The sequence below is a fragment of the Pleurodeles waltl genome, chromosome 3_1, assembly GCF_031143425.1.
Source record: "Pleurodeles waltl isolate 20211129_DDA chromosome 3_1, aPleWal1.hap1.20221129, whole genome shotgun sequence".
NCBI classification, from domain to species: Eukaryota; Metazoa; Chordata; class Amphibia; order Caudata; family Salamandridae; genus Pleurodeles; species Pleurodeles waltl.
Genome location: NC_090440.1, coordinates 798,209,433 through 798,224,938, shown reverse-complemented (window position 1 = coordinate 798,224,938; position 15,506 = coordinate 798,209,433). Strand labels below are relative to the sequence as shown.

The window sequence follows — 15,506 nt, the reverse complement described above, 5'->3', positions numbered from 1 at the left end:
CCCTTAGCAAACCTGCAATGTTGTGAGGTTGGCCACTGCAGCGCCGAGAGATCCCCAACAGGCAGGCAAGGATCTCTAAACAGAGATAACCAGCAGACCTCCTGCCAAGGTCTAAATGATGCAAAAGTAGTTAAAATGCATTAACCAGTTAGGCAAGTGAATGCCCATACCTCTTGATGTTGTTGCAGTCTCATTTTCATGTCTTCATGAAGGCACTGGGGCCACATGATGATCCATTGTGGAAGACCTCTGGTAGAAGAAGGGAACTGACTTGGGGTTTCCCCTCTGAGCAGTGGGAACTACCAGGACTGCAAAAGCAAATAGAGGAAATGCTCCTCCATAGAGTGAACAGGTCAAAACCTAAGCCATTGAAGTTTGAGTCCCAATTTAGCAAGTGATTCCAAGCCAGTGCAAGAAGCATGGTCTTGAGCTCCTTGAACGTACCAGCTTTTGGAATCTCCTTGGCTCTTGAGTGTGTTGATGGGCACCCCTGGGTAGTATCAGTGAGGGAATGGGGAGATTCTGGCTGAAGAGGAGACAGCATGATCTATGCAGTGTGACTACGGCTCGTGGATGTCAGAGGAAGTGAGTGGCTGTGCAGAGCTCTGCAGAGGACACCTCTTCACTCCGTGATCCGGGACCTATACAAGGAGTTTCTCTAAACAGAAGCCACTGGATCCAAGGAGATAAAGCAAAAAAGGGTGAAGAACAAGAAGGCCTTTTTTTTTTTACTCCCAAGGCCTCTGGATCAAATGAGGTACTTGAAAGTATTCTTGAAAGACCAAATGTTTCAAGATTAAAAGGCTTATGGTGAGGCAGCATGAATAAACTGGTGTATTGAAGGGAAATAATGGCAGTGAATGGGTTTTGGGACAGTGTTAAAGTCTGATCTAGGACAAATGAGCCAGATCTGTATCTACTTGACAAACAAGGCCCTGTGGTGGAAAAGAGGGCAGTTCCTTTAAAAATTTAGAGGATTCTTTTTTATGTTGGACCGCCATATTTTGAATAGCTGTCCTGGGCAGAATGCCACCAACTGTAATGACTGTAGAGGAGCTGTAATGAATTGTGCGCCTCCTCTTGACTTCAATCCCATTGGGTCTAGGAACCCTCACAGGGTCTTACTGTGGTTGCTCTGTCATCGGGTGCATCACCTTACACTGTAAATGAGGCTGTGGAAATTGAGTAGTCTGCTGAGTCACATCTGCTAGTGTTTTGGCAGATGTCTCGTTACCAACAACTCATATAAGACTCATAAATCAATTTTCTCTTTCTTGCTTAAGATCTATAACTGCTCAGACAAACCAGGCAGACTTTGCCTTTTAATGAAGAAGCATTGCTCTTATTTGACTGGTGGTGTGCTGGTGGAGGAGACTGATTTCTTCACTTTACTATAGATTCTTCTTTCAAAGGAGTATTGTGAAATGTAAATGTTGTGAATAGATTTTAAATGCATCTTTAGGTTAAATACAGCATGGGGGCTACACTGAGTGGCAGCTGACATTCAGTTAGGAGGCATTATATATTCTTGGTGATGTGATGGAGCTGCACAGGTGTTGTCCTCTCTGTATCGTTATGCATGATTTATCTCAGAAGTAGCTTCGTGATTATATCTCTGCAGAAACTGATCCATGAATTCAGTGCCCTGACATCTCAGAGTACTTCTTGTCTGCCAATATTGGTATCTTGTGGTAGGATCTTGCAGTGATGTCAGATCACTGACAATGTCAGTATGTGGAACATCGTAGCATTATCTACCTGTGAAAATCATATGCACTTCTGAATGGTAATTTTGCAGTGCACCAAAAGAAAAACATCATGAAGCAAAAAAAAACTCTTGCAGATCTGGAATGGTGTACTTTTGCAGGTGTACTGCCAACCAACAGCCTGAAATAAACAAAGTGAACTGATGATTAAGGACCATGGGCTTCATCAAAAGGTAGCAGGTAATGTAACAGTCACCTGTAATTGGTGGCTGTCCTGTCTTTTTACAGCTCCCATCTCCTTTCAAGTGTACCATGCAGTGGACAGTAGTTTTCCTTAGCCACCCTGGCTCCACCATCAGGAAACTAACTAGGTGCTGCAGCCGCTGGGAAAATGGGACGAGAGAGGAGAGTCCTGTGTAAGGCTTTCCTTTTGTCACCTTGTCCACTGTTTTTTCCTGTTTAGGTCCATGTGCATAGGACAAAGGGAGATATGCACAAATGTCCCTAGGAACTTGGAGAATTTTTTTTGCACATTTAGGGCATTATTTCTTTGAAATAATATTACCATTTTAGGTTATGTGTTTGCCTCTAAAAGTGCCATGTCAATAGAGCTAGTGACTTTACATTTCAGGAGCTGTTTCAGGAAAAATACACACTAATACATTTGGAAATCGTAGGTAAGTCAAGACGGCGATGGCTGCACCATTCTGTGGTATGCCAGATGAGGCACTTTGCATTTTTGTACCTCTAAACCCTGAATTAGTAAACTACAATCGTGATTCAACACACTTTTTATTTGTGGAAGGAAACATTGAGGACATTTTTACATATGTAAACTGCACAAACTTGCTTGTCATTGAGCACAATGAATGTGCACCTAAGCATAGCAGTAATCACAGAAATGGCTATAGAGCTGTTGGGTTAAATGATTAACTGGTTGTTCTGTCTGTTACAGGAGAGTTCCAGGTTCAAGGGATATATATAAGTCCCACAAAAATAAGGTGATTGCAGTTGTTCAGCAATCTCCTACTAAATTCAAATATAGCTGAATAATTCTTCCACCCTCTTCTTTACTCACCAGAGGCCTTATTATGTGTCAGGTGCACTGTTCATCTTTGCACCACGGTGCGCCTTTAAACAGGTGCGTCAGGGGCAAACATGAGCAGTGCGTTTGATTACAATAAATATGCAGCCTTCAGGACAGTTGCAAACTTGAGGATGCCCAGGAAGCAGTGCATTCAGTGAAGTACAGAGTGGCTGCTTTAATCAGCCGCTCTGTCTTTCACTGTGCAGGTGGCACGCGCCTACACTTTAGTGAGAGATTAGAAATCCACCTGAAGACAGATACAGTGCATGAGTGCACTCTCCTGCAGGGGGATCTCTGATGGGTCCATGTGACCCCTTTGCCCCCTCCTGAGGGTTGCCCTCAGTGGGCGCACTGACAGTGCCCCATCTTTTTGTGGCGCACTGTTAGTGTGTATCTTGACTGCTTCATTTCCTTTGCCCCCATGTCTATATGGCATGGGCGCAGAAGCAAGGAGATTCCTTCATTTACCACAGCCCATGCAAATGAGGGAATGCCCTCTCGAGATACCACTGGCGTTACAGGTGAGCCAGCACTATCACAATTACAGAAGGGGCCACACAAGTGCCGAAGCCCATTCTGTAATACCTTAGCGCCCTAGTGGTGTAAAATGCGGGCGTTCATGCTCATTGCATTCCCAGGGAATTTTGTCTAATGTGGCCCAAGTCCACATTGGCTTGAGTCAGACTTCTTTCATACGTCTCCTTATTTCCTTCCTGTCAGCACTGTTCCTGTCAGGGCATGGGCACTCCTTGGTTCTGAACAGAGGAATATCTTTGTCACTTTGAGGAGGGATGGCATAGCTTACTAAGAGAGGATCCAAAAGAGCAAGACTGCCAATCATCTTCTCACTGCAGTTGTTCCAGTTTTTTTGCATCTAGCATGCATGTAACTTCTTCTTTCTATTTGCTTGTATAGATGTTTGTTGATGATACAGTGGGCTATTTAGAGGGCTGCTGTAATGTGACATCCCACAAACATTGTTGGAAGCCATACTTTACCAAATCTCACATCCCTGACTCATTTGGAGGCCAAGCATAACAGTTTTCCCTAGGTCGGACCCAATGCTGACTCTGTCGAGAAAATCCACACCAACTAACTTTCATTGATAGACATGATATTTGAAAAACAGTGCTATTTTGAGTGGGCCTCCTGAATTTATGTCCACCATCTTTTTTCCTGCATGACATTGTTGGCACTGGGCAGGAAAATGTTTAAATGTTTTCACTTGCTTGGATAAAACTCTCAGCACATCTGAAGATGAAGCCTCACATTGAGGGCTGGAAATTAAAAAAGTGATGACTTGTCAGCTATGTCAGCTCCAAATGGCTGGCCAGCTGTCATTCTTGTTTTTTAACTTAAGTGGCCCTTGTCATGGCAGCAGGAGAAGTATAAATGAAAAGTAGTGAGAGAAATTGGTGTGATGGTTTGGGGCGGTGTAGCCCTTCTCAGGCAACAGCCACAATCCTTGTCAGAGTGAACCACAGTCCTAAATTAACCTGTGCTTAACCCTCTGGTAGCTTGGCACAAAAGCAGTCACGCTTAACTTAGAGGCAATGTGTAAAATATTTATGCAGCACACAAACAACAATAAAGACAAATCCCACACGAGATTAGAAAACAGAGTAAAATTTAATTAGGTATTAGACACCAAAATGATAAAACTCCAAAAAGCAGAATCGGGGATTTGCAATTTTAAAGATTTTAGGAAAGTATTGCGTCTAAGAGAATAAAGTACCACTCACAGTCCTCTAGTCGTGCTAGAACAGGAGAAAGTCACAAGATCAGGCCAACCGTGATGGAGTGCACACTGGATACAGGGACCAGCTTAGTCACACTGAAAAAGTATATTTCTTAAAGTCTGTGATGAATAGTCCAGTTCACGGATGGTCGTTGCTGTAGCAGGAAGAACAGGCCGGGCATTATGGATGGCCGTTGGTGTAGAACGATGATCCTGTTGGGCGCCCTGGATTGTCATTGCTGGACCTTCCCTTTGGCAGTCACCATTAACTGCTGATGCTGTAGCGGGAAGTGTAGCTATTTGCATTGCCGATTGTAGCTTGTGGTCACTGTAGTGTGAAAGGTCAGGTTCACCGGAGCTTTGCATTGGTGTCGGCGGGGGTGCAAGATCTTGTGAAGGGGTCCGTTCACAGCCATGCAGTGCCCAAAACCTCATTAGAAGCTCAACTGATGCCAGCCAAGAGCCCAGAACCTTGGGAGCCGCCTCACTCCAGAACTCACTCCAGCAGAGACCTGTGAGGCTCAGACAGGTCCAGTGCAGTGGGTCAGTTGGGCCGTTGAAGGAAGGCCTCTGGAGCTTGTTATGTCCCTGTAGCTCAGAACAGGAGGTCAGTCAGCTGCAGGACAGGCCTCAAGCAGGAGGGCAGCAAGGTGTTCTTCTTCTGTAGTATCCACAAGTCCAGGAGTTTACTGTAGAGAGACTCTGAGGACCTGGTGCCCCCTTTGAAGTTGGAGAAGCTTCTGGAGATTTCCCCCTTTAGAGGTGTCTGGAATTTACTGCCTCCCTCTGCTGGTTCCTGTCTGTCTGGGGGCACAATAGACTAGTGTGAAGTCCTTTGTGAGTGATCTGGGCCAGTGCAAGTGTGGTAGTTGATGCCTCTGCTCCCCCATCAAGCAAGGATGGCTCATCCTGCCAACATCGAGACACTCTACTGTGGTACTATCTGGAAAGAATACACAGAGGCTAACTGCCAACTACAACTAGTCATGTGACTGAGGAACAGACTGCAGGCACTAAACAGTTAGAACAAGAAAATGCCAACTTTCTACAACTGTAATTTTCAGAACTGTGACTTAAAATCAAACTTTACAATTAAGGAGGGTTTTCAATTACAATTCTTCAGACACCAAAAATTACTTTCCTACCTGCTCCCAATCAAACGTTATCACCTTTTAAATGTAATACGGTAACCTAATATTATCCTATGGGAGACGGAGGCCTTTCCAATTGTGAAAAACATATTTGAGAGTTCTTCACTATCAGCACATGCAAGTCAGGACTCTCAGCAGAAGAGCCCAGGCACTGGCAGATGAGGTCTTTGATGACCCTGAGATTTCTTAAGAGAAGGCAAACTCAGTCTAAGCCCTTGGAGAACCTTTGGAAGCAGAATGTAGAAAGCCAAGTCCGGTCCTTTCACTCCCAGGACAATCAATCAATCAGGTGTTATTTATATAGTGCAGCATGTCACCCGAGTGGGAATCCAGGTTTCAGTCCCTTATTGAAGTGGGTCAGCGAGTGTGCAGTTTGAAGGTGGGGGGGGGGGGAGGGAGCGCACCTGGCTTTAGTAACGGAGGAGAAGAAGGGACCTCCAGTGCAGCAGCGGCGTATGTGTGGTATCTTTGCGAGGGCAATGTGTGCTGGGTGGAGGTTCCTGGTCATTTTTTGAAGGTGATTGTCCTGATAGGTAGGTCCTTGGTTATGGAGGGCTTTGTAGGCATGGGTCAGGAGCTTGAAGTGGCATATTTTCTGAATCGTGAGCCAATGGTGGTCTTTTAGGTGCCTGGTGGTGTAGGTTCTCTTGGGCAGGTTGAGAATCAGTCTAGCAGCAGCGTTCTGGATCATCTAGAGTCTTTGCATGACTTTGGTGGTGGTGCCTGCATACAGTGCATTGCCGTATTCCAGTCGGCTGGTGATGGGGGCCTGTGTCACTGTCTTTCTCGTGCCCATGGGGAGCCACTTAAAGATCTTGCGGAGCTTGTGGAAGCAGGCTCAGGAAATGGTGTTGACCTGGCATTTCATGGAGAGTTCACTGTTGAGAATGATGCCGAGGTGGCAGCCGTGATAAATCTGTGTGGGGATGGGTTTGAGCTCTTCTGGCCACCAGGAGTCGTTCCAGAGGTTTGAGTGTTTGCCGAAGGTCAGAACCTTTTGTCCGTTTTAAGCTTCAGGCAGTTATCCTTCATCCAGGCAGATATGTTCTTCATACAGTTGTGGAAGTTGGTGTTCATCTTGGTGGGGTCTGTTGAGAGCGAGAGGACGAGCTGCGTGTCATCAGCATGGGAGATGATGTTGATGTTGTGCGATCTCACAATGTCTGTGAGTGGTGTAATGTAGACATTAAAGAGTGTTCAGCTTAGGGAGGTGCCTTGAGGGACGTTGCAGATGGTGTGCTTGACCTGTGAGGTGAAGAGCTGCAGGTGGATTCTCTGGGTGCGGCCAGTGAGGAAGAATTCCATCCATCAGAGCACATCATCTATGATACCAATCTAGCATAGTCGGCTGATCAGTGTGTGGTGAGAGACGGTGCTGAAGGACGTGGATAGGTCTAGCAAGATCAGGTCAGCTGCTTCTCCTCTGTTAAGCAGGGTGCGGATGTCATCTGTTGTGGCAAACAGAGCTTTCTCTGTGCTGTGATTGGCTCTGAAGTCTGATTGGGAGGCTTCTAGCAGGTTGTTCCTCTCCAGGTGTTCATGAATTGGAGGTTGAATTGCCTTCTCCAGGACTTTGGTGAGGAATGGGAGCAGAGAGATTGGGTGGTAGTTCTGGAGCTTGTTGGGGTCTGCAGAGGGCTTCTTGAGGATGGGACTGATCTCTGCGTGTTTCCAGGCTTCCGGAAAAGTGGCTGTTGTTAACAAGGTATTAAAGATGGTGGTGTGCTGGCGGCTTATCTTGTTTCTTCCGAGATTGAAGATCCTGTGGAGGCGGTGGTGGTGGTGGGTGCTCCAGAGTGGATCGAGTTCATGAGTGTGATTGTGTTCAGTATGCTGAGTTGTCCCCATGCAGTGATCTGGTGGTCGGCAGTGGATATTGCCAGCTTCAGGAGAGGGCGCTTTGGTGGAAGGGGGCAGTGTGGGGGGATCTGGCGTGGGTGAAGTGTACAATGTAGTGGTCCGACAAGGTGACTACTGTGGTGTGACTGTAGCTGATTCTGTTGCTGGATATAAAGATGCGGTCCAGTGTGTGTCCTGCTTTGTGCTTGGGGCCCATGAACAGCTGCTTGAGGCCAATGTTGTTCATTCTTTTCAGCAGGCTGGTGGAATTGGTGTTGGTGGGTCATCTAGGTGGTAGTTGAGGTCTCCCAGGAAGACATAGTGTACCGATTCAATGGAGATGAATTCAGTGATGGCACCGCTCAGGCTGGTTCTTGGTCCTGGTGGTCTGTGTGCGAGGATAACTTTGATGGTGGTGTTGTCATTGGTGCAGAGCTTGAAGTTCATGTGTTCCATGACGGGTGTGGTTTTGTCATTTGTGATGGTGCAGGTAATTGATTCCTTGTGGATGATGGCGATGCGGACTCTGTGCCTGTTGGTGCAGCCGTGGTGTTTCATTTTGTAGCCAAGGGGTATTGCCTTGATGATGTCTGGGGCCCAGATGGGGTGAGCCAGGTCACTGTGATGGTTATGTCAGGGGTGAGGGTGGAGATATCCCAGACTTCTGTTGCATGTTTGCAGAGCAATATAGTGTATAACAGGATGCACCTGAGTTCTCCCCAGGCCATCTCGATCGGCAGGGATGGTGAGGCTTTTGTAGCTGTGATGGCAGTCAGTCCTGGGGTGGAGGAGCGTCGGCAGTGGGTCCAGGTGAATGGTCCCGCTGTGTGGTGGGGTGGTGCAAGGCAGTCCAGGTGGACCGCAGGATCGAACCAGTGGCTTCAACTGCTGCAGCTGGGCAGCAGACACGAGGAGCAAGGCAGAGGCAGCTACATCATCCAGCTCTTCTTCCTGGCAGCATTTCCTCAGTCCTGAAGGATTCTAATTATGTAGTGTCAGAGATCCAGTACTTATACCCATTTCTGTCTTTGAAGTGGGTGAACTTCAAAAATAAATCATTGTAGTGCGCAAGCCCTGCCTCACCCTGTGCTGGTTCCAGACACACTCCAGGAGGCTGGAGACTGTTTTGTGTGAGGACAGGAACAGCCCTATTCAGGTGCAAATGTCAGCTCCTCCCACCACTCTATTTCAGGAAGACCCATCAGCCTGGTGATGAGCCATCAGGATATGCAGGGAACACCTCAGTTCCCTGTGTGTGACTGTCTAGAATGAATGCGCAAACAGCTCAATTGTCATCCTGAACCAGACGTACATTCAGCAGACAGGCAGAGGCACAAAATGGTAAAGCAAGTAAATGCCCTCTTTCTAAAAGTGGCATTTTCAAACTTACATTTCAAAAACAAACTCACCAAAAGATGTATTTTTAAACTGTGAGTCCAGAGACCCTAAACTCCACAACTCTATCTGCTCTTAATGTGAAATTACACTTAAAAGATATTTCAAGGCAATCCCCCTGTTGAGATAGGCCTTGCAATAGTGAAAAACAAAATTAGCAGCATTTCACTATTAGGACATGTAAAACACACTGTTACATGTCCTACCTTGGGCCTATCTTAGAGGTAACTTACAGGTAATAAAAGCGGTGGTTTAGGCCTGGCAAGGTCAACATGGCAGTTTAAAACTGTACACACAGGCACTGCAGTGGCAGGCCTGAGATGTTTGCAGGGATACACATGTGGGTGGCACAATCAGTGCTGCAGGCACACTAATATCATTTGATTTACAGGCCCTGGGCACACCTGGTGCACTATACTAGGGACTTATTAGTTCGTCAAATATGTCATCCCTGCAAAAAGGGCCAGGTCCATCAGCCATAATTTTTCACTTCGCATGTAGCTAATATATGTAGATTCCCTCACCTACTCACCTAGAATTTATTAGCAATTCAATTCTCTGAAAGTTCAGGCCACACATTTGATGTATGGATAAGTTTCTTTGGCAGTGTCAGTTCTCTTGTACTTGGGCTGGTTTACAAATAAGGAATAAGTAAGTATGGAGATGTCAGATGGCCTGAATTCCCCTTACTGATAGGTAGATACACAAATATTTACTCCTATCACGAGTAAAACCCCACAGAATGGGGAATAATTCCATAGGGACTTTCCATTTCTTTGTGGTTTAACACACATCGCAGGTGGTAAATTTTTGTTGGCAGAGGGTTGATCAGAGATAAGGAGGGTGGAAGAGGGTTTTGCTAGGGGGAGGAGAGCATTAACTGTTCCTAATGTTTTAAAGGGAGCCGGGTAGGGGCTAAGGAGAGAGGTCAGGCTGTACTTCAGCCCATTGCACAAAGGTAATTTTAGAAGATGTCCAAACTTACATGTTAAGAGCTATGATATCTTAACAGCTGCCATCTTCCTAGAGCAGCTAAAGTTCCCTGGGATGGCTACAAATCATTTCAGAAGAGTTACTCTGGACAATTTTCTTAAATGATGTGAGTCTGATTTAGGATACATCAACAATACAATTGAATACTTTATATATTGACTTGTTAGTTATCAAATAGCACTCTAAGAAGCTTACCTCATGGCCTAGTCCATGAAAATGGATATGGTTAATGGTACACAGTAATGCTTAATTAATGTCCTCAATCTAGAATAAATGAAGTTATTTTTTAGATGTGGATGGGTTCATTTGCCACTCCATACAGTGAGTTATTCACTAGGCCGTCTACAGTAAATATCATGCTGTTGTGTATTGTCCTTGATGCTTTCAGTCTTAAAAGCTTCCTTGATTACAATAAAACATTACTTAGAGGATGCTGAAATGTATTTTTTTCAGTCTTGTGGTAATACAATTAAACCTATAAAGTGATGTACATCAACTCTGTACTTCAAATTCAGTAATGGCTGCCGGCTGGCGACTTGCAAAGTGGCGGGGGAAGCAAAGCAAAAATTTAAAAATGCATATATATAAAAACAATTCTACTTACCCAGTTGCCGTGCTGCTGCCTCGATGCCCCCGTCGTACTCCGGGGACAGGCTCCCTGCCTGCCCTGTGCCAATCACGATGCTGCTCAGAGCAGAGTTATGACTCGCTGGAGCGCCCTCGCGGGCACTCCAATATACACTGAGATCCCTGGGACGGCTCTCTCCAACTCAGGTACACAGTGCCGGCCCGAGACATCCGCCCAAACATACATGCACACTGAAGGGAGACTCTGTGCACTCCCCTCACTGCTCGTCACCCCCATGGCCCACCCCTTTAGAAATAAAACAACAATAAACAGCGTTCATTGTTGTTTTGTTTCTAATGGTTTGCAACTCCTGCTGCTGGCGGGGGTGGGTGGGTTGACGCTCCTCCACCTTAACGGAGAAGCCACCCCTGTTCAAATTGCATTGGTGTGTATAGTATATTTTCTAAATCTGACTAAGCTATACAATAACGTGATTTCGACAGAAAAAGATCAAGGGGTATACAGAAACATGCATATATTTGTTTTTCTACATTGTAAATGTTATATCTAAGAAAATGAAAAATGCAAGAAATAGTAGCTGCGGAAAGAAATACAGTTGCCCAGTTGCTCTCAACTGCTGGTTAAACTTTGTGTTGGTGGTGCTGTTCTCATTTTAACAAGTAGGATAAGGTCTTCTAGTTAATTACAAAAATATTTACCAAACCCGAAATTTAGAAAAATATATATTTGAAGAAAGATTATGTCGCTTTCATTCCTGTTGTATTTAAAGTGTGGTCTCAAGAAATTATGATTAAATTGTATGGGTTTGAAATTCGGACTTTTATGTACTTTCTGGAAACCAGAAAGTACACTAAAATAATAAAATCGACCGTAAGTGCATGTCAAATATGTGTGACACATTATTTGTATTTGTTTCATAGTGATACATACAGCATTACCTTGTACAGCTATTTTCAACTTCCTTGCTTTCTGTAGCTTCACTTCTTTAATGTATATAAGTCAGAAATGTATCACAGCCTGAAAACACCAGCATTTTCAAAGACAGTACATGAAAAGACCTAGCTACGCAATCAATATATGTTTAGTTGTTTTTAATTGTAAGACAGAAGCATTTAGGGAACACTTACCCTAGCCATGGCAGAGTTTACTTTTGAAAAGTTCTTCAGAAAAATATTTTCAACAACATCCCTCGTGATGCAGGTTTGTTTGCACACAGGACAGGAGATAAGACCTGGGGGAAATAGATTTGATCAGGAAATGAAACAACCGCAAGTAAGTTTTGAATGTTTGTGGATTTCCTTAGCTTAACAAAACTAGAATTGAGACATGTTATTGGAAAAAACACATAACTACAAATAGCTGGATTCAATGCATAGAATCAATAAACACTAGAAACATTATTTGAAACTCACAAATTATTTTAAAATTGCTATTTTCAGTTTAACAGTGTTTCAATCAAGTATCAAAATATCACCCATCACTGACACTATTTTCGCAATAACCTTTTCTGCTCCGTGACTTTGTTCTTCCGTCCCTCATTCCCAAAAAACATAGGAAAAGGCCCTATACACGCTAATTGTCCCTCCCTGTTCCCCATTGCCTACTTCCTCTGCTCTCTTCATTGCTAACCAGTGCCATCTTCTCTGTTGAACAGTTATATATAAGCATTCATTGGATTCAGTAATTGGATATGCACTGAACGGCTAGGAAGACAATCCCTAATGGCTTCCAGCTGCCTCTTGGAACTGCATATTAATGTCGCATTGTATCTATTGGTATTTTGATTTAACCTGTAGAATTTCAATTGGTCTTCCCAGTGGGCAGATAGCATCTAATGTTTATAAACTGGAACAGTGAAACTGTTGTAGTAGAAACCATTTTTAACTCATCTGTAATTTCAACTAGGTTTGAGATAAAATGAATGCTTCTCTGCACACCACTAGAGGTAAGAAACAATCTGAAGTGTAAAGATGGTGTAAAATAGAACTTTCACATTTTAAAAAAATGGACAAAAACGTTTGTTTCCACCCATCTTTTACAGTATGTTTACCCTTTAAATTAAACCTTAGTTGCTGACATCTGTGTGTGATCTTGACAGTCCAACTCAGCCTTTCATCAAATTTCAACAAAATTAATATTATTAAAATAGATAATTATAACAGGTTACTTATGGAGCTTGGAAAATCCAAAACTGTGGTACTAAGTGCTGTATAAATCGTTATTATAATGTATGATACTAGTATCTCACTGCTGAGGGACCATGACCCGCAAAAATGGAGCCCCCTTCTGACCCCTCACAGAGCTCTTTCTGGCTGCATGGGGATTGGACACAAGACATGTGCAAAGAAAGATTTCTGCACATAACAGATACACACAGACTTCGTCATGCACTGTGGGCACTAGAGGCATAATAAATGGGTGTATAATATAGTCAAATGTCAAGTACTCATGCCTATATCCACTGTGCATGACCGAAGGTTGTGCACTGGCAGCTTTAAGTAGCATTGGGAGATCACTCTCATTGCAAATTGCTCCAATTTAAAACATAAAAATAAAAAAGTGTTTTTCATGCCTTTCAGCTGTTTGTGTAAACCAGTGTAGTGACATTAATCTAGCATTACATCAAATGCAAGGTCATCTAAAAAGACCGTCTTATTACAAAGAGTATAAGAGCATATCATCTGTGTACAGCAATTTGGGGCAGAATTTGAAGGCATGACTTACTTTTAAAAACATAAAGTCCACACCTCACTACCTTATGTATCCAGCTCTCAAAAAACAGAATTCCTGTTGCATCGTTAACAGATTTCAGCAATTTGAATGTCAAAAAATGCTGGCAATTAAACATTTTTCTTATACTGTCTCAAAAACCACGCCCACTTAGCCCAACTAAACAGATGTTACAAATAATTTTTAAAACTGATTTTGTTTTTTTTCACTACTAGTTTGCTAACATGTTTTTTTCTTAAAACAACAGTTCTGTAATTCATGGAATGATGTCAAATATTCGCTTTTTCAAAAAATGCAACTATAATGTGTCATTAATACAGGATACATTACTTACAAATAAAGCTACTCACATACATGTTAAGAAATTTAGGCAACTACATATTTAAAATCCTATAAATTGTGGTTTAAATTTAGTAAGAAAACTTGTTTGGAGTCCTGTATTAACTGGATGTGGATCGTCTAAACACTCCTAGAGTGGCCATCCCAAAGAATTGCCATTAGACAAGGGCACCTCTCTCATTTCATGCATGGGGTATCAAAATGCTCACGAACCATGACAATGCTGTATCATTATCTTTGCCTTGCAACCTCTCCTCACGCGAAGGCATTTGAGGCAGCCAACGGTAGCATGCAGTGCTCTACAATAATGCAAAAGTAAATAATAGGAAATTCATAAACAATGAGTGAGTGTTCGGGGATGGGCGCAGATAAAGCAGGAAACAGCCCTTGGAACCATTTCCTTCTCCACAACATCAACTGCTGACCCACACACATTGGACATGAATGCTACACCACAAACCACTACCACGCTACAAACAGTAGCCAATAGTAACAATCAAATGTTTTGGGCTGTATGAACATCTTCTCTAGCTTCCAGGAGGGAACCATTGATTTTCATTAGTACTTCAAAGAGTCACAACGTTAACACAGAGATCTGCAAAGGAATTATAGGAGATAGTCCCTCCATTAGAAAACTGCAAGATATTCATTCACAAAAGGCTATCAAATTAACACAGGCCTGGTTTTATGAAACAAATCTGCTTGCACAGCTTAGACATTTTTCTTTCATTCATCTATCTCATTTTGTGGCAGTAGAAGCCCCTTTCAAATGGCAGGAATGAGGCATTCAAACATAAAACACATTTTAAAAGACCTAAAACTATCTACATATCTGGGAAAAGGGCTGTTGAGACCACCTACTTGCTGTTATTCACTACACTCGTTTGTATTACAACATGTAAGAAATTGGGTTGCTGGATGAATGCGGGTGTAAACCTTGGTCAAGCAGCAACCTCAATCCTTGTCCGCAAACTCCAAATTAATCTGTGCTCATCCTCTGGTACCTTAGCACAGAGCAGTCAGGTTTAACTTAGAGGTAATGTGTAAACTACCTGTGTAACACTTCAAACAGTAATACAGTGATAACACCACAACAGAGTTAGAACAATAGAGCAGAATCTAATAAATAAAACAAGACCATAATGACAACAATCTAATTAGTAGAACGGGAGATATTGAATTGTGAGGTTTTGAGTAAAAATAGATCGAAGGACCACAAAGCGCCTCTGGGGATAACTGGTTGTGCCAAACTGGGACAAAGTCACAAGTTCAGGCTGACCACAATGGAGTGTGGGCTGGCTACAGGGATCCAGTTAGGCCCTCTGAACAAAGTACCTTAAGTTCTACTTGTGGACCATTGCGTGGATCCAATTCTCAGATGCGTCCCACTGCTGAGGCAATGCGTTGGTACTGAGTAGCAGCGAGGCTGAGGTGCAAGGTCCTGTTGCGCTGATGTGTAGGATCTCATCGACAGGGCTTGCGATGCAAAGGCGGGTGTCAGGGATGTGTTGTGCAGTTGAGGCAATGTGTCAGTTCCAATGAGAGGTGAAGCTGCAAAGCAGAGCTTTTGGTGTTGTCATTGAGTCTGCCGTTGATGAGAGATGCAAGAAGTGTCATGCAGTGGCAGTTACAAAGGTGATGTGTTGAACCCAAGAAACTGGACGTGGCAGCGATGCAAGTATTTTGTGATGGGTCCAATCCACACAGCAGCAGCAACGAGTCAGTTCTGCTCAAGGATGTGCCGTCCAGCTGAGGATATGTGTTGGTTCTGCTCAAGGATGTGTTGCTCAGTAGACAGGATGCATCGGTTCAACTCACAAGAACCTTAGGCCCACTTCCAAGGGTCCAAGACTGGAGTGGCACCACTTGGCAGGGTAGTGTCACAGACGGCAGAGTCCAGACACAGAAGCAGATTGGTTGGAAGTCTTTTATGTCCTGG

General features: G+C 43.8%; 1 protein-coding gene across 2 annotated transcripts in view; it reads right to left on the bottom strand.

Moving 5' to 3' along the window:
• Positions 1-15,506, bottom strand: part of TRIM66 (tripartite motif containing 66) — a 549,453-nt gene that overhangs the window by 467,735 nt on the left and 66,212 nt on the right. For both annotated transcript variants that reach the window (XM_069223667.1, XM_069223666.1), the window contains exon 2: positions 11,626-11,729. In XM_069223667.1, the coding sequence (XP_069079768.1) occupies positions 11,626-11,634 (9 nt within the window). In that variant the 5' untranslated portion in view covers positions 11,635-11,729. The remainder of the gene's footprint in view (positions 1-11,625; positions 11,730-15,506) is intronic.